The 22,028-nt window shown below is 55.1% G+C and overlaps 3 protein-coding genes across 6 annotated transcripts in view; all 3 read right to left on the bottom strand.

Moving 5' to 3' along the window:
- CBL (Cbl proto-oncogene) overlaps window positions 1-7,039 on the bottom strand; it is a 33,471-nt gene extending 26,432 nt beyond the window's left edge. The window contains exons 1-2 of the mRNA XM_071768885.1: window positions 6,664-7,039; window positions 1,150-1,397 (exon numbers count right to left, since the gene is read on the bottom strand). Of these exons, the coding sequence (XP_071624986.1) occupies window positions 1,150-1,397; window positions 6,664-6,810 (395 nt within the window). The 5' untranslated portion in view covers window positions 6,811-7,039. The remainder of the gene's footprint in view (window positions 1-1,149; window positions 1,398-6,663) is intronic.
- A 3,134-nt stretch (window positions 7,040-10,173) lies between these two features.
- NHERF4 (NHERF family PDZ scaffold protein 4) lies at window positions 10,174-14,593 on the bottom strand. Of its 2 annotated transcripts, XM_071769257.1 has the most exons (10): window positions 14,288-14,593; window positions 13,731-13,758; window positions 13,353-13,417; window positions 12,596-12,807; window positions 12,247-12,433; window positions 12,017-12,153; window positions 11,718-11,922; window positions 11,334-11,530; window positions 10,997-11,167; window positions 10,174-10,767 (listed from the first exon to the last, which is right to left on the bottom strand). In XM_071769257.1, exons 1-10 carry the CDS (start codon window positions 14,301-14,303, stop codon window positions 10,723-10,725), a joined length of 1,263 nt encoding a protein of 420 aa, XP_071625358.1. In that variant the 5' UTR covers window positions 14,304-14,593; the 3' UTR covers window positions 10,174-10,722. The 2 variants fall into 2 exon arrangements, with proteins under 2 accessions (XP_071625358.1, XP_071625356.1); XM_071769255.1 differs by having other exon boundaries at window positions 10,218-11,167.
- A 110-nt stretch (window positions 14,594-14,703) lies between these two features.
- Window positions 14,704-20,620, bottom strand: NLRX1 (NLR family member X1). 3 transcript variants are annotated; one of them, XM_071769250.1, is made up of 10 exons: window positions 20,505-20,618; window positions 20,111-20,241; window positions 19,843-19,903; window positions 19,558-19,685; window positions 19,348-19,445; window positions 18,542-19,158; window positions 16,740-18,154; window positions 15,847-15,933; window positions 15,496-15,747; window positions 14,704-15,356 (listed from the first exon to the last, which is right to left on the bottom strand). In XM_071769250.1, exons 4-10 carry the CDS (start codon window positions 19,605-19,607, stop codon window positions 15,038-15,040), a joined length of 2,838 nt encoding a protein of 945 aa, XP_071625351.1. In that variant the 5' UTR covers window positions 19,608-19,685; window positions 19,843-19,903; window positions 20,111-20,241; window positions 20,505-20,618; the 3' UTR covers window positions 14,704-15,037. The 3 variants fall into 3 exon arrangements, with proteins under 3 accessions (XP_071625351.1, XP_071625350.1, XP_071625352.1); XM_071769249.1 differs by lacking the exon at window positions 19,558-19,685 and having other exon boundaries at window positions 20,505-20,620; XM_071769251.1 differs by lacking the exons at window positions 19,843-19,903; window positions 20,111-20,241; window positions 20,505-20,618 and having other exon boundaries at window positions 19,558-19,830.
- Window positions 20,621-22,028: the final 1,408 nt, after the last annotated feature.

Raw genomic sequence — 22,028 nt, 5'->3', positions numbered from 1 at the left:
GTGTACAGCCTCAAGAACAGCTTCTAATTACTGTAGCACAGCCAACAAATTCCTGAATGACTTCCCTTTACCTTACTGAACAAATATGACAAAAGATTCAGAATTAGTAACTCCTGAAATGCTATTTGGTTCCAGTATCAAAGCCTGGAGATGTTTCCATTATCTTTTACCAGATCCCCAAACTCATTATTTGGTTTTAGACACCAACCTACCTACTAAGCAGAGACAACCCAAATAAGCTCCTATGCAGTAAAAAACAGCATTTCTACTAAAAAACCCCACACCTACTCAGAAGTCACCAAGCTGGATCAGATCTACTTGCTAAAACTCATGTCTTAAACAGTAACTAGAAGTTACTGCATGTACTGATTGGTCAGGAAGTGCACACAAAGCTTTAAAAATATCTCCAACAGCATTAATTTTTCAACAGATATGGAAGTGAGCTAAAGCAGAATTTAAAGAGAGTCTTTAAAGCTCTCCTAATAAAATGAGTCCTCTTCACAAATTCGCAGAATAGCTTTATGCAAGAGAGTAAAAAAATTCATCTGAATGACTACACATCTAAACCACAGCATTACAAAGGAAAAAACCAGCCATTACAGCCCTGAGAAGGAAGCCACTGAGTGCTCAGAGCCTTGGATGTCAGAGTACCCGTGGTGTAGCCACACCAGCAGGATGCTTCCTGCACGCTGATGTTAAGGTCTGACCCAGCTCTAGGACTGCAACTGGGTTAGAACTGCAACTGTGTTAGAACTGAAGGAACACTCACCCCATGGGTAAGCACATCAAGTGTCCACACAAGCCTCCTGTAGCCAAGTTCACAGCATCTCTGCTCCCTGACTACATCAAGGCTCACGTTCTCCTGACAAACACACCTTGAAACGTTCAATCTGCAACTGCAGTCCTACTTCGTACAATTCAAGCAGCAAACAGCATCTATGCTGTACTCCCACACAGCCTAAACACATCCAGAGCAGTGAACCAAACCACACAGAGTTCAGCATCTTCCAAAAAACTCTCAGACTTACATCTCTTCAGTTTGTTTTCATGCCAAGGCAACACATCCACCAGCAGACGCGCGCTCAAGCTCCTGCTCCTCCCTAAAGCAAATTCCTATCATAAATATTTGAAAAGATTTCTCTCCATTACCTAGGCTGAGAGTTCTCCTCATACATCCGTTCTTTTCCCTCCTTGAAAAGGCTGATGGTCTGCTTGGTTTTCTTCATCAGGTTCTCCATGAACACACGGAAATACTCATTTTCTCCCAAGGTCTCCATCTTCCCCTCGTAGCGTGACAGGATGGTCCTCAGGTGCTGGTAGGTATCGGGTAGCAGGTCCAGGATGTAGGGTGGGCTGTTCTTCAAAGCCAGTTTTGGGTTCTGACACAAACGTACCACCTGTGGTTAATGAAGAAAGCACCATTTTTAAACCAGTAAGTAATGATCACTTCCTTAAACACGATGCAGTGTAACTTACAAGCACGAGACACGAAGCGTTCACAAAATCCATTTGTTGGTTTAAGTCCAGTCATAAAAACAGCCAAAACCAGAGGTGGCAAGATCAGTTTCAGGTAAAGTTTACAAGCTCAGCAGCTGGTATGGTCATAATGCCCTCTTGCTAACAGCTTCCAGGTTCTGCCATTTATCTTAACCCTGAGATAGGAGATCTAAACTAATGACACTGCCAGGTATCAAACACAGCACTGCAGAACACCAAGCTTAAAGAAAGAGGATAGGAAAACATAAAAGAACAACCTCACCTTCTTTTGCAGTGCATCATGTTTAGAAAAGCTTGTGAAACCTTCAAGAGGAATTAACTAGTTCCCTGCAATGCACATTTAAATGCCTACTTCCTTTAAACTATGAAGGTAAAATCATTTATTCTGAAACACTGCTGTAGCATTTAACTCAGCCACTGGGTATGTGCAAAAACCTAAGTGAGATCTCCAACTATATCTGACTTACAGTAATGACTCAAACAAGAGCTGAGAAAGACTCAGTTTCAGTGAACTGAAAGGCACCCAGTGTATCAAAACTTAAACAGATAAAAAATCTGACAGCAATTAAAAGAATTACATGCCTAAAAAAAAAAACCTCTGAAAGAATACATGGGAAAACAAGCACCAAATTTCTCCCTCCATTTTGAAGAGGCTGCCAAGGATTATGAGGTCTGGATAAGGAGATGGATGGTCAGACAACTGACTTATCCAATTGATTCTGATGCCTCAGCTGCTGCTTCCTTGGAGCCTGTGAAAATTGTACAATGAACCATATCAACAAATTGAGTCAACACATTTGTCCTCTGAGTTTCACTCAGCAGAATGAGTAGGTTCTAAATATGCTTTGAGTTGTACTACAGACAGCAAAATCTTTCCCACAACAGAAATTGTCTATTATGAACTGGGTTTAAACCTTCATAAAAAGTCACCTCTTCTGAGGAAGCCACATTAAGCAAGCACATAATTCAGAATATGCACCTCTTTCAGTTGTCTGTAATAGAAAAGAGTTTGGCTGTCACTCCATACCCAGCAACAGACCCACTGGGTGCCAGGAGTGAAACAAACTTCACTATCACTTTGAAAAATTTCCTTCCAGCAGAAGCAAATTCTGCAAACAGCCATTCCCATAGCCTGTGGAAAACATTTCCTCAAGAAGTGACTTGGAAAGATACCTCAAACAGTTAACAGAAAGGCCCAAACTGCTGTGACTTTATAATTAAATGGGTTTCTTTATTTACGGAGCAGACAGGAATTAGCTAAGATAAGCATTTAAGCAAAGCTACATAAGTAGGAACTGCTGCCTCTTGAGCAAACTCAGTTATTTTATAACACAGCAGCAAGAAAAGCAGTTGCATTTTGCTTGTTTCTTTCCATGTGCACTTGCAGCATGGTGACAACCACAAAAGGAATGTTCCCAGCCCTGGGAACAGCTGCCCCTCAGCGAACAGGGACCAGCAATGGGGAAGGAAATTGGATAAAAAGTGGCAAATATTTTTTACTAGGTCTGACAGCAACAAACACAAGCAACCTGTGCTTTTAAACTACCACCCAAACTCATCCAAGTTTACCTGGCTTATGCCACTCTAAGAAATAAGCCTTCTACAGAGATGGTTTGGGGTTTTTTTTTGAAAACCCAACAAAGCAGTTCAAGCAGAGCACAAAGATTCAAAGAGTTTGGCCTGTGAATAACCCCAAAATTGACTCCACAGATTTTCTTTTTCCAGACTCAAGTACAGAAAATAAAAACTGTTTCCTTCTATGAAGAAAGAATCCATTCCCTGCTCATCTGAGAAAAAGGCCTGAACTGAATGTCCTCCCCCAAGATTCTGCAGCTTGCCTTGACTAATCTCTGGATGTAAAATATTATTTCTCTTTAGCACTGCTTCATTAAACTTTCACAAATAAAGGAAGTGGGTAACAAGCATAGCAAAGCAGTGACAGTGCTGTCACAGGCACAATGCAGAGATAACCTGAGAAACACAGCAGGAGCTATGAGCTGTTTGAAATGCTGCAGTCAGGTCACATAGCTGGGTTAGGTGTATGTTAGTGGAAACAAAGAAGAACCACTCAGAAAAAAAATGAAATACCTAAGCAAATGCACTCATTTTACAATACACACTATTTGTCAAGAAGGCCAAAGAGGACACAAACCTGTACAAATTGTAGCCCCTCAAGGCAGACTCCCCAGCTGCCAACTAGCAGCTTTTTCCTCCAATGAAGCCCAAATTTCCCCTCTCCCAGCCTTCTACCCATCCCATCCTCTTGGTCCATTACTTTCTCATCCTGCTCACCCCCACAAAGCCAGCTGATGCCAACCTGTCAGCTGCAGCCACTGCCACAGCACCTCACTTCTTGTGCTGGCACCAAGTCCCCAGCTCAGAGTTCTAAGACCACCCAGGTTTTCCCTTTCAGCTCAGACCCCTCCAACGTAGCTCTGAAAAGCCACAGTTCCTTTCTTCCTTCCTGTAAGAGCTGAACTGATAACCTCACTGAAATCAGCAGCAAGAGAAAGCCTCCTCAAACTTCTCTTATCTCCTGCTGAGCTGGTATTGGCTTCTCTTTCTACCTCCAGCAAAGGTGACCTAGAGTGGCATTTGCCTCTATCAGTTTCAGAGGCTGAATGGCATCAGGATGCTGTTCAGAGAAGCTTTATCTCAAAGCTCATCCTCCTCCTCCATATCTTACTCCCTGCACTCTACCATTCTCCTGCTGCATCCCTTACACTTTATCCTAAGCAGCTGATGCTTGCACCACCTCCTCTTCAAACACCTTCCACAGCAGGGAGCCCAGGCTGTCTGCATTACCTGCTGCCCAGATCCCATGTGGAAGAACTGATTCATCATCTCATCCCTTGAAAAAACACAAATTGTTTTCACCAGCCAACAAATAATACATTTTCACATACTAAGCACTGCTTTATTTCATCAAGACACTGATAAAATGAGCAAGCATGGTGAAACCACATCACCAGCAGTCCCCTCCCAATGGAACCATTCTATACACTTCACTAGGTTTGAGAAAATGCAAGAAATTTGGTGTGTGGCTTCCTGTGGTGTTCCTCACTGCAAGACCCCTCACAACATGAGCAGCTTCCAAAGACACACTTAAACCTCACCAAATAAAACACCAAAATGTCACCTAATTCAGCTGAACATTCTGCTGCACAGTGCTGAACAGAGCTGCTTTATGTCCATACTGTGTGTGACCACGTGCAACTGTAGGAGGAGTGCTGACAAAAATTAGAACTTCAAGCAAAAGAATCTGAAAAGAGAGGAATCTGTCAGGCACCTTATGGAGAACATTATGGGGAAAATATTTGGACAAGAATCAGCTTGCATAGGAAATTCATCAGTCACATCTGAAAACAGAAATGCACAAATGCTATGACAACAGCAGCTGATTATGCAGCCTGACAAACCAGGTCCTGGGTGCTCTGTGTGCACACAGACACAGCACACATTTCTGAGAGGCCAACACACAGAATCACACATTACTGTTATAACCACACATCATCTATTAAACATGGACACAACTACGTTTTTTTTTTACCTGCACCTGTAATCTGAAGATGTGGAAGTACCCACACCCCCCAAAAAACCACCAAAACCAAACCCACAGCCAACACCACCATCCCACTGCAGTTCAAAATGCCAAGGTAATCAAAGTCTTCCTCTGAGCAGACCAGGTCAGGAGGTCAAACACAGCTGACAGTCCCATCCACAAGGAAAACTGCATTTTTTACAAGCTGTGTCTGTGGGTCAAACTCATTTTCTAAAAGCAGCACCTTTCCTTGCACTTATGCACGCCCTCAATATTTGTAGGAGAGCCACTGGAACTTCTCAAAGGACTTTTTTCTCTTTATCCCAGGCTCTGCAGAAGGTGATCTAAGCTCATCACAAGCACAACTACAAAGCATGTCTTTTGTTGAGCCAGCCAACACAAAGTGATTTCTTGGCAGGGACATAATTTAATACATCTTTTAAAAAGTCACCTACTCTGCCTGCTTTAGCATTTACTGCAGGAGGTGCAGACACTGCATGCATAAGCAATGCAGGGAAAAGAGAAAGAAAAGTTGAAATGCACATGCCTGCAGGGCACTGGGGTGAGAGATGCCCATCAGCCCTGCTCACACAGCTCCCAGAAGAGAAGAAGGCAGGGAGGTGATGCTCCCTAAGGACTGCAGGCAATGCTGCCAATACTCTTACCCTGCACTACTTCTAGGGCCCCAAACCCAAGATTATAAGGTGCACTGCACATTGTAGACCCCTCCACATCAAGCCTGCTCTTGATTCTCAGAGCTGAACACTAATAACATCAGAAAATCAATCTAAATCCTAGGAAAAGTGCTACGTTTTTGCTTTATACCCAGTTCTGGATGCCTGTGCTCAGTGACTGGATCATTCCATGAGCAATGCCAGCATCCCCTAACAACTCACCAGGATTTCTTACATCCATGGATTTACCAACTCACCTACCTGGGCCAGTAAATCAGTTGCCATACCCGATCACACCATCAGGCCACAGGGGCTGCTCTCCTGCCTCCAGCAACAGCCATTTCCTGGCGTTTTTAAAGGGGGAGGAGGGGAGGATCCTAATGACCCCAGAGTGCAGTGGCCTGAGGAGTGGCATGGGACTGGAAGATGCCCTTCCCCATTCCCTTTCTGTCTGTAACACCAAAATTCATACTCCATATCCTTCTGTAAACATATGCATTTAGTGCAGAGGGTTATCCTCAAGACTCCTGTTTTTTACCAGGCTCCCAGTTTTAAGGAAAAGGAGCTCAGGACCGTGTCCCTGCTCATCCCAAAAAAGCTGAAATGCCACAAAGCTGATGCTCTGCCTCACACACCCTGCACCCCCCCAGCCCAGGACCCACCTTCCAGACAAGCAGCTCCCAGGTACCTCCCTGTGCAATTCCACACGGGTGGGATCCACTCACGGCCCCCGCAGCCCCCCCAAACCCCCCTGCCCACCCCCCCCCTTACAAACCCCAGATGCTCCACCGCAGCTCCGCACCCTCCCTCCCAAATCTCCCTTTTTTTTCTTTAACCTGCTCCACCCCAAATCTCCCTTCCCTTTCTTTAATCCCACAGCCCCTCCCGGACCCCCCAGGCCCCGCTTCCGCCCCAGCCCCCCCCTCCCTCCCTCCTTCCCGCCGGGCCCACCTTGTCCATCAGCTTCCAGCACTTCTCCACCATCTTCTTATCCACGGCGCCGGGCTGGTGGGGGCCGAGGTGATGGTGGTGGGGTTGGAACGCGTCCTTCATCAGCCCGATCAGCCCCCCGGGGCCCTTCTTCAGCGGCGCCGACATCAGGGCGGCGCGGGGGCGGCGGCGAGCGCGCTCTCGCCCGCTCCGTCGCCCCCGTCCGGTACCGAGCCACGGGCCTGCAGGTTAACCGAGCTTCGGGCCGCTCCAGCGGGCCGCACCGGACCGGACCGGACCGGGCAGGCAGCGGGAGCCGCGGGCGGTGGCGGCGGCGGCAGCGCTGGGGGCTCCCGGCTCCGGCTCCGCTCCGCCCCGGGCACGCCGTGCGCTGATTGGTGGGCTCCGCCCCCCGCGCGCCCGGGAACGCCCCCTTCCCCTGGGCGGCTCCGTCGCTGATTGGCCAAGAGCCCGCGGGCAGGGGGAGCGGAGCGGCCCCGCCCTTGGCGCTGGGGCAGGCGCACGGGGAGGCGGGGGCGGCGCGGCGGCCATGCTAGGGGCGGGGCGGGGTCACCATGGGAACGGCGAGGGCCGCTCCGGACCCCCCCTTCACCTCCCCCCGGTACCGCTCCCGCTGTCGCTGTCACCTTCCCGGGACGGAGCCGGGCCAGGCCAGCGGGGAACCCCGCGGTTGGCTCCTCCCGGCAAGGCCGCGGTGGTTGCGGAGGTTACAAAACGGGCTCGGTTCCCCTTGCCGGCTGCCGGCTTCCCTTTTCTTCGAAAGGCGGACGGGAAGCCCGAAAACGGGGAAGCGGCCCCGGTAACCGCGTGGGGACACTGCCCGGCGGCCTCCGCCCCGGCCCCGGGCTCGCCCTGCTGGGCTGCGTTGGGTTCGGCCGTGGGAAAGCAGAAGCGGGGACTCATCCCGGCTCTGGAAGGGGACAGAACCCCAAATGTGAACCCCCCCGGCACCAAGGCAGCAGAACCCACCCCAACCCGCGGCCCCGAGCATGCCCAGCGCCGGGCAGGAGGTGCCAGCACAGGGACCCGACCCAAAAGCTCCCTGGGCAGAGCTGGGGGGCGGGTGGAAGGCACCGAGGGGGTCTCTGAGGCTTCTTCCCACGGAAAAACAGGGAAGGAGGAGCCCTCTGGAGCTGGTTACCTGCAGCCCAGCCTCACCAGCTCCCTGGACAGAACATGAGGAGGGAAGGAAGCAGAGGGTAGGTCCGTGTTCTGGCAGAGGTGACACCACCAGACCCTCAGGAATTGCAACAGGGGCTCAAAAACCCCAGGAACCCACCTGGCTGTGTTCCTATGGGACCTGTTGTAGGTGACCCTGCTCTGGCAGGGGGGTGGGACTCAATCTTTCCCTTCCAACCCCTCACTTCCTATGATTCTATGAAAGTAACTTCAGCTCTGATTCTCCACTGCCTTTAGATCTTTTTCTTCAGCCTCCTTTCCTGGGCAGAACAACACTTTCCTTGCAAAAAAAAAATAAAAATAAACAGAGCTGAGGTTGGTACTGCAATGTCAGTCTCACAGCATCAGCTTCAAGGAGGAAAGAAAAGAAAAGAGAAAACAACAGCAAATGCTGCAGTTTGGAGAGCAGGAATCCCCAGAGTCTGGGCTCAGCTTCAGCCTCTGGGGAGCAGGGGTGACACTGGGGTCCAATTCCACAGCAGAACTCACCCCTTTGCTTCCTCGTGGTACCCACGAGGCTCTGCCTGGGACCGGGGCTGTCTCAGGAGTTCCTGCAGGGCACAGGATGTGCTGAGGCATCAGGTGAGCAGGGCACTAGATGTAGGAAGGGAGCCCTGCACAGGTTGGTTATAAAACTGGGTTTTGATTTTACTGCCTTTAGAAAAAGCTTAGTAAATATTTCTGGGACAGGCAGCTCCTTGTCTGGCTTTAATTACCTGGGCAAATTTTCCTAACGATTATATTGACCTCAAATATGTCAACATTTATTGAGGCCGTGTTCCTGAGGCTTTTCCCATTAGATGTTAATGGTTTCTGGCTAATTGTCAAGCCGGATTGACCACTGGAGGGTGCCCTGGCCAGCTCCAGGATACCACAAGTACCTGGGAAGAGGGCTGGGGAGGGTTATACCTGCTCTGTAGAGCCAAATATAAAAATCACTGTGGCCCCAGCCCAAAGAGATCAGGGAACATGCTTAAGCAATTGCATTCCTAACTATCTGCTTCTCTGGGCATGATTCACTCCAAGTCGTAGCTGTATTTATGTGTGAGACTTCAAGCAAAGGTTACCTTCTCTTGGGACTCTTCCCTCCCTGTGGGAAAGAAGAGTCATTCCATTCCTCTCCTATTTTATCAAGATCCAAATCCACCCACAGTTCCCAGGGAAAAACTCGCAGTGTGCAGGATGGGAGAGCCAGGGCAGGAAGGAGGGAAGGAAGACAACGGTGTCTTTTCAGGTTGTGACCTGGGACAGTCACACTCCTCACCATGTTCCAAGCCTCTGTGCACCAGGGCTGGTGCCCCATCTTCAGTGCAAAATCCCAGCCCTCAGCCACAAATAAGTGTGTGTCTCTCCAGCCACGGCCACTTCAAGAAAAACCAGCTACACCTTGACTGTCTGTCTGACAAGTGTCTGCACAAATCCTGCCCTGGTGCTGGTGCTCCAGCTGGAGCTGTGTCCCAGCCAAGTATTCCTGGGGCCAGCATCCCCAGGCAGGATTCCCCTGGGCCATTTCACAGCTCTTGGTGCCCCTGGGCCAAACCCCTTTCAAGTGCTGCTCTTGACTCTGTCCCTTCCTTCTTCCCTCTGGCTGTAGAAAGCAAAGGCAGAGACTCCCCTGCCTGCAAAAGTCTCAGTGTTTCCATTAGTGCTCAAGAAGGGGCTGATCTGAGCAGAGGTAAAACCTCAGCCAGAGGTTTGTGGTCTTTGCCACATGCAAAACTTTGTGCTCATTTTCACTCTCCCACGCTCTATAGAGAGGTAAAACTTTCCCTCCAGGGCTCTGTCCTGGGCCCCTGGCACTGTCACAGCCCTTCCAGGCAGGAGGGGGTGCACACAGAGCTGCTGCTTATGTGTCACCCTGCAAGGGGGACCCTCAGGTCAGGCTTTGCTGGAGCCCCTGCCTGGTCCCAGCTGCTGGGATCTGAGCAGAGAGCTGACCTGCCTGTCCCACCTGCAGTCACCATGTTTGTCACCCTCTGACCTCCAGGGCTCTCAGAACTCTGCAGAGAGCAGCTCACAGCAAGCACTTGGAGGTGCAAAGCCTGCAGAAGCAGCTCAGCCTGGCCCCCACATGCCTGCAGGCTTGATGCCACGGAGAGGGAGCATGAGAAGGTGCTCCACGTGAGTGGGGACATGGCTGTGGGTGGCTTTCCTGCCAGGCTCTCAGTCCTTACCTCCCTCTCAGCAGCACACAAGGAGAGCTTCTGACATCCACTGCACAACTATCCCCTGGGATAGGGAAGGGAAGATGGGTCCTGTCTGGCCTTGGGAAGCACTGCTGAATCTCAGTCCTCTCTGTAACATCACCCACATCAACAGCTTGTTTGGGCTTGGCCTTTAATCACACCCCTAATGGGGACACAGGAACAGTGCTGGGTGGTGGATGCTCACTGCCTGATGCCTTCCTCAGGGAGGAAGAGATGAGGAGCACAATAGAAATATCCACGCAGGGGCAGTAATGGGCCAACAGGCTGAGAGGTGGGGGGCTCTGTCAGCCTCTTCTGCTCCCTTTCTCCTTCTCACAGCAGCCTGAAGTTCAGCCCCAGGCAGAGCCAAGCCTCAAGCTCCCCAGTCCCCTGGGTCATAGCTTGGAGGGCAGTGTCCCAGCTCTCCCTGGAGTTCCTGGAGCTGTGCATCAGTGCAATGGCTCTGGAGAGCTCTGGAGGCAGCTGGGCAGGCAAAGACAAAGGTCTGTCCTCAGGTTACAAGAAGCCACTGCCATGGTTAATAAAAAGGTCGGAGGCAGCCTCAGCCAGTGGTGATGAGTCCCTGGGAGGTGTGATGCTGTGTGTGCATCCAGGGAGCAGGATGGGCTGGATGTGGCCTGGGTCGAGGTGCTGTGCTGGGGATCCTGGCTGAAGGCAGGGCCCTCCTGGGCCACTAGAAAGCCTGGTGCAGCCTCTTCTGCTCCTCCTGGCATGGGCTCTGTGGGGACATAGCAGGGGCACTACAGGCAGCACACACACCCACCCCACCCATGCCCCATGGGGGTCTTTCTGCCTGGCCCCCATGGCCAGAGGAACCACAGCCCCCTCCTGCCAGCATCACAGGTGCCAGGGAAATGTTAGGACAGGCAGGGCAGGAGGGTGGCAGGACTCAGAGCAGTGCCAAGCTGTGAGAAGCACTGCCAAGGGCCTGGCATGAGAGAGGTTACCTTTGTGATCTCTATAGTGTTGGCAACAGCCACCAGCCAGGAACCAGGTCCCTTGGGTCCCACCTCAACGTGACAGTGTCCAGGGGAGTCACTGGGGGAGGGCAGGGAAGGTGTGCAGGAGCCTGAGGCAGCATCACCATCCTCAAAGGACAACGGAGGGGACAGCCCAATCTGGAAGAATAGAAGAGGGAGAGCTGTACAGCTCCTGGTGCTCCACAGCAAGCCAGATCCTCTGGAGAGGACCTCCCTGTGAGGGCCTGGAGGCAAGACACACATCCCAGCCTCACAGAACCCCAGGGCTTCCTAACCAGGACCACGCTGGGTCCCCAGAACCTACCGAGTGATAGAACTCATCAGCAGCAGGGTCAATGACCAGCAGTGTCACTTGGTCATCCCGGGCACGGATCCTGAGCACTGTCTGGTGGTGATCCAGGCCCTCGATGCTCTCCCCATTCACAGCCAGGAGTCGGTCCCCTTCCTTCATCCCTGCCTGCTCTGCTGGCATCCCTGCATCCACGTCCCACAGGAACTGGCCTGCCCAGCAAGACAGGGAGAGGCTGTGGAGATGCTCCCAGAGGCATCCAGCCCGTGGGGACCTGGCACTGCTGAGCCCTGGGTACAGCTGGGGAAAAGGTCCCACTGTGGGCACGGGACTTGCAGCTCTTTCCCACCCACAGAGATGCCTTCCTCAGGTGTGCATTGCCCTCCTCAGGCCCCTCACCTGTGGCCCCTGATCTGCAGTCATCCTCCTTCAGCAGAAAGCCATAACCAGCCGGACCCTTCACCATGTGCAGCTTCCGGACCTTGAAAGGGAGCCAGGAGGTGTCCGCCAAGGCTGCCGGCACCTGCAGACCCCGCAGGCGGTAAAACTCCTCCACAGCACTGGATGCCACCAACAGCGTCACCTTGCTGCCACTCTGCTTCAGCTGGGTGGGGAAAGCAGGCTGCTCAGACACCCCTCTGGTCCCGGTGCCGGTCCCGGTGCCGGTCCCGCAGCCACCCCGTGCCGGGAGCAGGCACCTTTCTGCCGAGCTGCGTGTGTGAGTAGCTCCTCACGCTGGTTCCGTTCAGCTCCAGGAGCCAGGAGCCCGGTGGCACCCCGGCTCTCTCTGCCGGCCCGTCCTGTCGCACCGACAGCTGGAAGGTCCCCTTCGTGCCTGCAGGGAGGGGAAGGGAAGGGAGAGTCTGGGGTGAGCCGGGGGCTGCCTCGGGGCGGCTCTCGGCACCGCCATCCCCCTTGCCCACTTTACCTTCCGGACCCGACACACTGAAGCCAAAGCCACTTTTGTCCCGGGTGATGTGGCAGAGCCGAGGGCGGATGTCAGATGGCAGCATCTGTGACAGGTCCCTGCCCAGGGCTCTGGCTGCTTCGTAGGACTCCCCATCCAGCACTGCCAGCAGGACCTGGTTCCCGCTGGACTTGATCTTCTGTACCACCTGGATGGAAAAAACCTAAGCTGGGAGCCCTGGGCAAGGCACCCCCTCCAACCACACGCAGCCTGTGGGACCAGAGCCCCGGGGAGAAGCAGGGATAGGGATCACATGCTCCCTGTGATCCTCGGCTTTCCCACAGCCCCGGGATGCTCCCAGCTGGCTTACCCTCTGGTGGTCCATGTGATCCACAAAGTGGCCATTGACCTGGAGGAGCCGGTCCCCATCCTGCATCCCTCTGCGCTGGGCCAGGCCCCCCAGCTCCACCCGCCTGATGATGTGGCCCGGGCAGCCCAGCTCCTCATGGAGGCAGAAGCCAAAGGTCTCCGTGCTGCCCTTGCTCAGGAGGCAGAACCGGGGCTGCCCCACGCCCTCACCACCTGCATGAGGCACAGCCCATCAGCAGGGCTCTGCAGGAATCCCAGCACGACTTCCCCTACCCAGTCACAGAAACACAGAATCACAGAATCACAGAATCGTGCAGGTTGGAAAAGACCCTTGGGATCATCGAGTCCAACCACCATCCCTGCTTAACAGTGAAGTTCTCCCCTAAACCACATCCCCCAACACCACATCTGAATGACCCCTGAACACATCCAGAGGTGGTGACTCCACCATCTCCCTGGGCAGCCTATTCCAGTGTCTGCCCACTCTGTCTGTGAAAATCTTTCTCCTAATGTCCAGTCTAAACCTTCCCTGTTGCACCTTGAATCCATTCCCTGTTGTTCTATCACTAATTACCTGTGAGAGTCCAGCACCAACTTCTCCACAATGTCCTTTCAGGTAGTTACAGAGGGTGGCTTGGGGTGTCCCCATCCCTGCTGCCTCACATATTCACCTCCCCAAAGCTCCCCAGGACCCCAGCAATGCCCATCTGCCAGATCCCTGTAACACCAGGGTGCCCTGGGGAGATCAGGTTATTTACCCACGTCCTCAGTCAGTGACAAGGCAGGGTTGTCGATCCCATCTTTGGGGTTAAATTCAAATTTTCTGAAATGATAAAGGGCAGGAAAGGACACATTGGTGCAGCTGCACAGCCTTCCTCTGCCTTCCCCATCCCTGCCATGGGGATCCCTGTTCCTCCCAGAAAGGGTCAGCTGGGGACACAGCTCCAGCGCCTTCTTTTCTCTGGGGAAAACCAGGAGGGGTTGGAGTGTCCCCCACATCTCTCCTGAGTTAACAACTCAGGGAAGCCCTTCCTGGGGCACGCAGCCAAGACTGGCAGCCAGGACCCACACCACCTCAGCTGAGGATGTGCTATGAGCCCTGGGAAGTCCCTGGCCAAGGGGAGCTCAGCACTTACATGATGGACTTCTTGTCCCCCTGAAGTCCTGCAGAGGGAGAGGAGAGGTCAGTGCAGAAGGCAGTGGGCTGGGAGCAGACCCCATACTCTCAAGCACTCATGGCTTGTCCCTTCCTAGGCTCAGCATGCCAATCCATGTGATGTGGGTTTGCTGTGTCCATGCAGCCCCCCCAAAGCCCCTCTGTCCCCTGGCACTTGGCCCCACCACCAGTGTCCTCTTGCATTTTGAAGCAGTAGGTCCAAGGGGCACCCACTGCCCAGCCCCAGAGTCCTGCAGCTCCAGGGCAAAGTAGGGGCAGGCACTGGTGTGCAGATGGAGATCAGTCCTGGGGGTTTGCAGGGCTTTTGAGTGAGGGATGAGAAAAGTCCCCATCTCTTCCAGCACAAGGACCCGCAAACCCAAGGAGAGGGGATTCCTGCCAAGTATCCCCACAATGTCCATCTGCACTTCCCTGGATGGCTCTAACTCCTTTCCGTGGCCTTCCTGAGCTCTGGCACTGGAGATGTGTGTGACAAAGGGTCTGTGCAAGATACAGCCCCACTGCCCAGGCACCTACCTTTTGTTTGCTTCATGGCTGCTGGGAATGCAAGAGGGAGCAAGGTACAGGGTGAAGTGGCAGGGAAGGCAGCGTCCCCGCCTCTTCCAAGACGCCCCAGGTTTAATGGTTAAACAGTGTGAAGTCTCCTCTGCCCTCCCAGCACTGCCAGCCCTCAACAATAACACCCTGAGACTTTGGGGAACAGATCCTGGAGTCCTGGCTCCCAGCTGCCCCCGAGGACAGCCCCCAGTGGTGAAGAAAAACTGGTCCAGCACAGGCTGCAGGAGAAGTGGGCTGCTCCATCCCAGCCCTGACAGGTGGGAAAGGGCCAGAGCTCCCCACTCCATCTGCTGGAGGCACAGCAGCACCAGCACCTCTGCATTCCTCCCCAGTGATGGGTCTGGAGAGGAGATGGAGTCCAGGCAGGAGTGTGCTTCAGTGGAAACAAAGCAGAGCACTTTAATGCTACCAAAGGTTTCATAACCAAGCCTGAGTTCTGCTCCTCTGCCACTGCTGTGCCTAGTGGCTGGGCCAGCAGCAGGCAAAGGTGCAGGGGCTGGGTTTTTACAAGCCCAGAAGAACAAGTCCCATTTGCTCCTGGGCTGGTCTCTGGACAGTTCAGCCTTGTCCACGTATCCAGCACCTTGGACACCGTTGGGTAGCACCTGACCACTGGGCATCTCCATGTGGATAAAGGTGCAGGGGATGTGCTGTCGGGCACACTCCAGTGTTTCCTCCCCCTCTCTGACCATCTGGATGGACAGCAGGTTAGAGGGTCCCATCCTGCAGCTTCCCCAGCATTTTCTTGACCTCACTCTCAACCCGTAGGAACTTGGCTTTCCTCCAGGGGTTGGCAGTCTGTCTCCGGCTGCTCTCCAGGTCCTGCAGGAAGAGGGCAAGGTGCTGCCGGACCCGCTCACGGTCCCAAAAAGGCAGATTCTTCTGCACCACGTTCAAGATGTTGGACCAGTACTCAGAGACATCAGTGCCCACTGTGAGGAAGACCAGAGCCCTGACACCATCCCTGTCCATGCGCAGGCTGTGAAGCACCCGCTTGCCATCCTCACTGATGTCGTTGAAGTAGAGGCTGCAGGGTGAGAGAAAAGGAGGAGGAGAGACTGTGAGGGCTCTGGGGAAAAGAAGAGGAGGCAGAGAGGGGCTCCAGGCTCACTGCAGAGGGGACGGAAGCATCACCTACAAGGGGGGAGGGGGCAGAGTGAACTCACTGTACTTTGTCCAGCTTCGTGTGCTTTTTAGCCACCTCCACCACGTGCAGGGCTGCTGTGTCTGTCAGGGAGTTGTAGCCCAAGTTGAGCTCCTGGAGGTGCTGGTTCTCTGCCAGATGCTGAGCAATGACCTCAGCACCCCTGTCCCCCAGAGCAGTGTGCAGCAGGGACAAATGGGTCAGCGAGTGGTTGCCTGCCAGTGCCTCAGCCAAGTACTGTGCTCCCTGCTCACCCACGGGGTTGTTTGCCAGCCTGTGGACACAGGAGCTCAGGGTAATGCCAAGGCTGGGCAGGGGGCCCAGGGCCAGGGCAGCAGAGACCAATTCATGGCAGAGCAGGGGCAGTACTCACCGCAGGTTGCTCACCACACACTTCTCATGCAGGAGCAGGTCACGGATTTCCTTGCAGGCATCAGAGCCCAGGCTGTTGAGCTGCAGACTGATGCAGAGCGAGTCATGGGGGTGGCAGGATGGAAATGGCTGTTACCTTTGGGGCTGGAGACCCTGCGCTCTCCATTTTCCCTGGCCCTTTCCATCACTTTCCTCCCCGGGCTCCTCAGACATGGCCACACAAGGCTTCCTCTCAACAGGGGAGTGCACTGAAACCACACTGGGGCTCGGGTACCATCGGCCAGCAGAACCAGTGCCAGCAGGAGCAAGGGAGGGGAAGGGGGATGCAGGGTCTGCAGGGGGCGGGGGGAGGTCTGAGGAGGGATCATGACCCTCCTGTGCACCTGGAGGAAGGAGATGCTGCACCACATCACTGCACACCCGAGTCCACCTCTGCCGAGCAGGGCTCGCCACCCCCTGGGCAGCAGGAAGACTGCAGTTCCACAGAAGGAATGGAGCAGAAGCCATCCTTCACCCAGCCCAGACTCCCACCCTTGGGCTGCTGTGCACCTCCTGCCCCGAGCTAACTACACGGGGATGCTGGGTGGCTCCAGGGGCCAAGCAGCAGGAGGGCCCTGGGTCTGCCAGGAGAGCTGTGGTACCAGGTGCTCAGAGCTGCCCCAAAAGTCCTACAGTTGGTGTGGACTGCAAATCCCAGCATGCAGTGTCCCAGTGAGGACTGCACCCTGAAAGCTGAAGTCCCCTGGGTCTGCAGGGAGGATGAACTTTAAGGGCACACATGGCTGTCCCTACCTTTGCCATGCTCAGGCTCCCAGGGCATCCCTGTGATGGGCAGAGGTGAGGGAGAGCCCCATTTTTAAGCACTGCCCAGGAGCAGAAGAAGGTGGCACTTACTGGAGGGCTTTGCATCGCAGCAGGACGGGAAAGAGGATCCTCAAGCTGTTTGCATCAAGGTTGCAGGAGGTCAGGTTCAGCTCTTCCACCTCGTGGCTTGTGCTCCCCATGACAGAGGCCAGGACAGCACACTTGAGGGGGGTCATCCTGACGGATGAGAGGTTGACAGCTCGGAGGGAGCGGATGGCCTCGGCTGTGAAGCGCTCGTTCTGGAACTCATGGAGGAAGAAGAGGTAGTCCAGCAGCTCCGAGGGGGGCAGCCCCTTCCTGCTCTTCCTGATGACTGTCTTCTTCATGGCCTTGGCAATCTCAAAGGCCGCCAGGTTCTTGATGGAGCAGCCCAGCTGCTCGAGGATGGCACGGTTACGGCGCGAGAGGATCCCACCCATGAAGATGGGGAAGAGCTCGAAGACCTCATCGTCGGGAGCCTCATCAGGGTGACGCAGGGGGCCCTCCACACCCAGGATGCTGGAGTTGATCTGGTCCAAGACGTCATCGTTGTAGTAGTCCTCCTCTTTGAACAGCTCCTCTGCCATGGTGTGAGCGATAACACCCCGGTCCTTACTGCCCATCCGGGAGAAGTAGCCAGGGAAGATTTTGAGGAGGTTGAAAAGCACGGGCAGGAAGCGCAAGGGCAGCACCTTGGAGATGATGCTCAGAACAACGGCGAGGTCTTCGCTCACCTTCCCAATGACTTCTGACAGCTCCTTCCCCACTCTCTGTGCCAGCGTCTTCTTCTCACCCAGCACCACGTACAGGGCTGCCAGGTACTCCTGCATGGCAGGGATGGTGAAGACAAAGGTGTGCTCCTTGCCTGGCTGCACACACGGAGTGAGGAAGAAGCGGAAGACGTCGCTGCGGAAGACCTCCAGGAGGTTGAGCTCGCTTTCAGTCTTCATCTCCACCTCGAAGCACTGCTGCAGGTCATCCTCTGAGAAGCTGGTCTTGCGGGACATCACCCCTTCGTAGGCCAGCTTGCCCACCATCTTGGCCACGTACTTCATCATGGAGATGTTGCTGGGATCGGTGCTGTCCAGGACCTCCCCGCTGAAGTTGAGCCTCAGGAAGCTGGTGTAGATGCCAGTCAGGGTCTGGCTGGGAGGCACCGTCCTGGTGAAGTAGAGGAAGTGCAGCGTGGTGCACACCAGCCAGCAGTACGAGGGCAAGAAGCAGGCGGCGGCGATTTGGTTGTGGCGCTCCAGGTTCCTCGACAGCATCTCCACCAAGTTTTCCCTCTCGCCTGAGGTTCTGCCCACGCTGCCCTCTCCGCTGCAGCCGGGCTGGCTGAGGCGCATCTGGAAGTACAACTTCTGCAGGTTGGTGTCAGAGAAGCCACAGATCTCGGCGTAGCGGCCCACGTACTTCCCGGGGATCCGGCGCACCGCCGACGGGCGCGTGGTGACGATGATGCTGGCCTGGAAGCAGAGAGCTGGGTGAGTCCAGAGCTGCTCCCTCTGGGGCTTTGGTGGAACCTCAGCAGGGTCCCAAGCGTGTAACAGCACAAGGGTCACACCACCCAGCGCTGGCAGTCGAGAAGCTGCAGCCCGAAGGGTGTTGGGTCAAATTTGTCTCAGGTGGAGGGGTCAGAAGAGTTTTCCCCATCCTGGTCTGGAAGACCACAGCCCACCAGGCTGCCTTCTCAGAGACAACCCAGTAACAGTGACACAAAACAACCTTGAGGAGTCCCTCCAGGAATGGAGACCACCTCCTCACTCACAGCCAAGCTGGGTACAAACAATGAGCACCATGCAGCACCCCATGGCTCACCCCCAGCAGCGAAGGAGCTGCAGGGAGACACTCACCTCTGGCAGGAGGTATTTTCGCAGCAGGTTGACCACGATGGCAGAGGCAGGCACAGCCTCGTTGGGGTCACAGCACAGCTCTGTGCCAGCCAGACGGAAGTCCAAGTTGAGGCGTTCCAGGCCATTGAGGATGAAGAGCACCTTGAGATTGGAAGCTCCCAGCACCGGCACCACATCCCGGAGGTGTTGGTACTTCTTGGTTATCAGGCGCCGCAGGGAAATGGGAGCTTGGCTATGGGACAGATCCTCACAGGAGAAAGGGATGACCAGCTCAAAGCGGGGTAGGAGACCGTGGCACCAGTCCACCACCATCTTCTTGATGAGGGTGCTCTTCCCCGTGCCCACGGTGCCATACAGAACCACGTTCTTCACCTGCCGCCCGCAGGCATCCACATCAAAAAGGTTCTGGAGGGTGATCACCTGGCTGGAGGGCTGCTGGAGCTGATTCTGGATGGTTAGGTCTGGTGAGGGCTTCAGGACCTCCTCCAGGGAGCTCTCCCGGATCACTGGGTCCACGTGGACAGCATCCAGTGAGAAAGAAGGGCCAAACTGCCTCTCTTCATTGGGCTGGTGGCTGAACCACGCGGACAGGCGCTCCTGGTGTTTCTTGATGGCATCTGGGAAGAGAAAGGTGCTTGACAAGTCAAGAGCTCCTCACTGCCAGCAGGCTGGGGAGGCTGCCTTCCCCCAAGTCACTGCCGTGAGGTTGGCTGCAGAGAGAAGGAGCCAACCCAGCTCTTTCCAACCTTCTCACTGCCCCCAGCCTGCTCTGTAGGACCCTTTTCAGCACAGGGCTGGAAGCTTACCAGAAAAGGCCATGTTTCTCAGCTGGGACAGGCCATGGCGAGGGGAGCTGGGCTGGACAGAGTGCCTCTGGGAGCCTCCCTGGTAGCGAGCACAGCCCCTGCAAGAGGAGGCAGAGTGTAACAAGGAGGACAGGGACCAGCAGCTCCAAGCCCTGCCTGGGGCAGGGTGGGCAGATGACAAGTGAGTGCTGTGAGAAGTGCCAAGCTCACCCCTTCCATACCCCACAGCAAGGGAGCACACAGGGCTGGGGCAGGGGCATGGCTGGGAACTGAAGGCAGGTGAGGAAGCCATGTGCTGTGCATCCCAAGCAAACCCACGGCAAGGCAGAGGAGTTGGGCTGGAGTCAGAGCAGGCAGGGAGTTAGGTCTGGGTTGTTTTCTAGGTGGAAACAAAGAAGCATCTCTCCCCACAGAGCCCTGATGCTCCCAAGCTCAGCCACCCAGGTCCCGTGGAGAACAGCCAGAGGTCCAGGCCCCAGCTATATGGCACTGTACCTGGGGAGGGAGAGGCTGCTTGTGCCAAGGATCTTCCTGAGGAAGTAGCTGCCTGCAGCACCTGGGAGAGGGCAGGAAAGAAGAACATGTATGATCAGGGATACTCTTCTCCAACCCAGCAGAGCTACCACCATCTAGCTCACTGGCTTCATGTCCTGCAAAGGTGACCCATGGACTGCACAGGCTTCACTGTGCAGCTGGGAAGGGATGTCCACCAGGGACAGGAGATTTAGGATCACAATCCCACAGGCACAGAGCCCAGGCTCACCTGGCACTGAAGCAGCACACAGATACACCACATTCCGGGTCCCCCTGACCCCCGGCAGGGATCGATGCAGCTGTGTCCAGCTGCTCCAGGGCAGGCAGCTCTGGCACTGCATGGCCTGGGACATACCCTGCCTGAAAGAGAGGGGACAGCCTATAAGTCAGGGTGCTGGCTGGGTCAGCAGGCTGGGTGCTGGATCTGCCACTTGCCCCAAACCAGCCCAGGGTGATATTTCCTGGGCAAAGTGTCCATCTCCAGAGATGGATGAGGGGCTCAGCAGCCCCCCAGTACTTGGGCAGCTGTCCTGCTTGGATGTGGCTCCCGAGAGAAGAGCAGGACAGGGTTGGCAGCTCTCCTTCCCAGGGATGCAGCAGAGCAGTGCCCTGCCCAGCCTTACCTGTTCTGATCCGGTCCAGCAGAACCGGGTGTGCTGGAGTGACTCAGGCTCCCGCCCCAGGGTGATCCTTCAGGATAACAGCTTGTGCTCACAGCCCTTCAACATCCCGGGAAACTGAGGCACAGGAGAGGGAGGGTGTAAGCAAACCCCATCAGACAGGAAGGGACGGGAAGAAAATCTCTGCATCTGGCTTCACCCGGGAGAGGGTTTGCAGGGCAACATCTTGCTGACCCCTCCTGCAGCCCCTCATCGTGATACCCAGATAGAGAAACTGAGGCACGGGGGTGAGGGCAGTGTCCTGATCTCCAGACCTTTGCACCAAGTGAACCCTGACACGTCCCATGCTGCCCAATTGCTGCGGATCCCCTCCAGAGAACCCCGGTGCACTCCAGGATCTGATGCCCTTGTTTTCCCTTGCTGCTGCCTCCCTCCTCCCAGCTCCCGTGTCCGGAGGGACACGGTGGCCCAGGCCCTGGCAGCACAGGGACCTGGAAGCTGTCACCACAAGAGCGGTGTCTGCCCCGAAAGCCGCGGGGTTACCTCCAGCAGGGACTCCGTGCCGGGGAGGCTCAGCCCCGGTTCCCGGTGTTCTTGCTGCCGGGCGCTGAGCCCGAGGGGGGTTGTGTGTCCGGAGAGGTGTCCCTGATGCTGTTCAGCCACCTGCTTCCATCCCTGTCTTGGCAACAAGCTCCTTTTTTTTTTTTTTTTTTTTTTTTTTCGGGGGCGGCTGTTTCGCAGCTGTAACTTCCTGCAACGCCGTCCTCTCCCATCCTGTCCTGCGCACAGCTCTGCCCCGCAAGGAAAACACCCGAACCCCAAATACAGAGAGACACAGACGGTAAGGGGTGGGGGGAAAGCCCTGGGGTCTTACCAGCAGTGCTGCAAGGAGAGGTTTTCCTCTGGACACGCCTGGCGGCTCCGCATCCCCAGCTGGACCCTCTGCAAAAGGGGGAGCCCCCTCCTCCAGAACGAAATCCCTCCGGAATAAAATCCCTTCTCCAGAACTAAATCCCTCCGGAATTAAATCCCTCCTCCAGAATTAAATCCCTCCGGAATACAACCCCTCCTCCGGAATAAAATCCCCCCTCCTCGATGCTCAGCTGCCACTGCCCCCCCCCACAGCACAGTGCAGGGAAGGACAAAACAGCAGTCCCGGAGGGAAAAGAGCCTGGAGGGAGCTGTGCTGGCAGGGCAGCTCAGCACCGCCTGGATTTGCTGGGTACCACCCATCCCTGGCCATGTGCAGGCACACAGAACACACCTCCCCTCTTGCTGCTTGCAGATCTGCCCCAGCAACCAGACCCAGAGGGGTCTGCGAGGCTGCGTGTGCCCTGCAGGGTCCTGGGGGCTGTCCCAGCAAGTGCTGACCCCTTCCAACCAGCCACAGGTGGTGCTGAGCCAGGGGTGCTGGGCCCAAAGGTTCACACCCCGATAGTCCCAGAGCTCACACCACAAAGTCCTGCACAGAGCTCCGGGGGACCTGCACACCTTCCCGTGCTCTTGGCACCCTCCTCCTGCTCTCTG

The sequence above is a fragment of the Heliangelus exortis genome, chromosome 26 (genome assembly GCF_036169615.1).
Source record: "Heliangelus exortis chromosome 26, bHelExo1.hap1, whole genome shotgun sequence".
In the NCBI taxonomy this organism is placed as follows: domain Eukaryota; kingdom Metazoa; phylum Chordata; class Aves; order Apodiformes; family Trochilidae; genus Heliangelus; species Heliangelus exortis.
The sequence above is the reverse complement of the archived record's forward strand: the minus strand, read 5'-3'. Positions and strand labels throughout refer to the sequence as shown.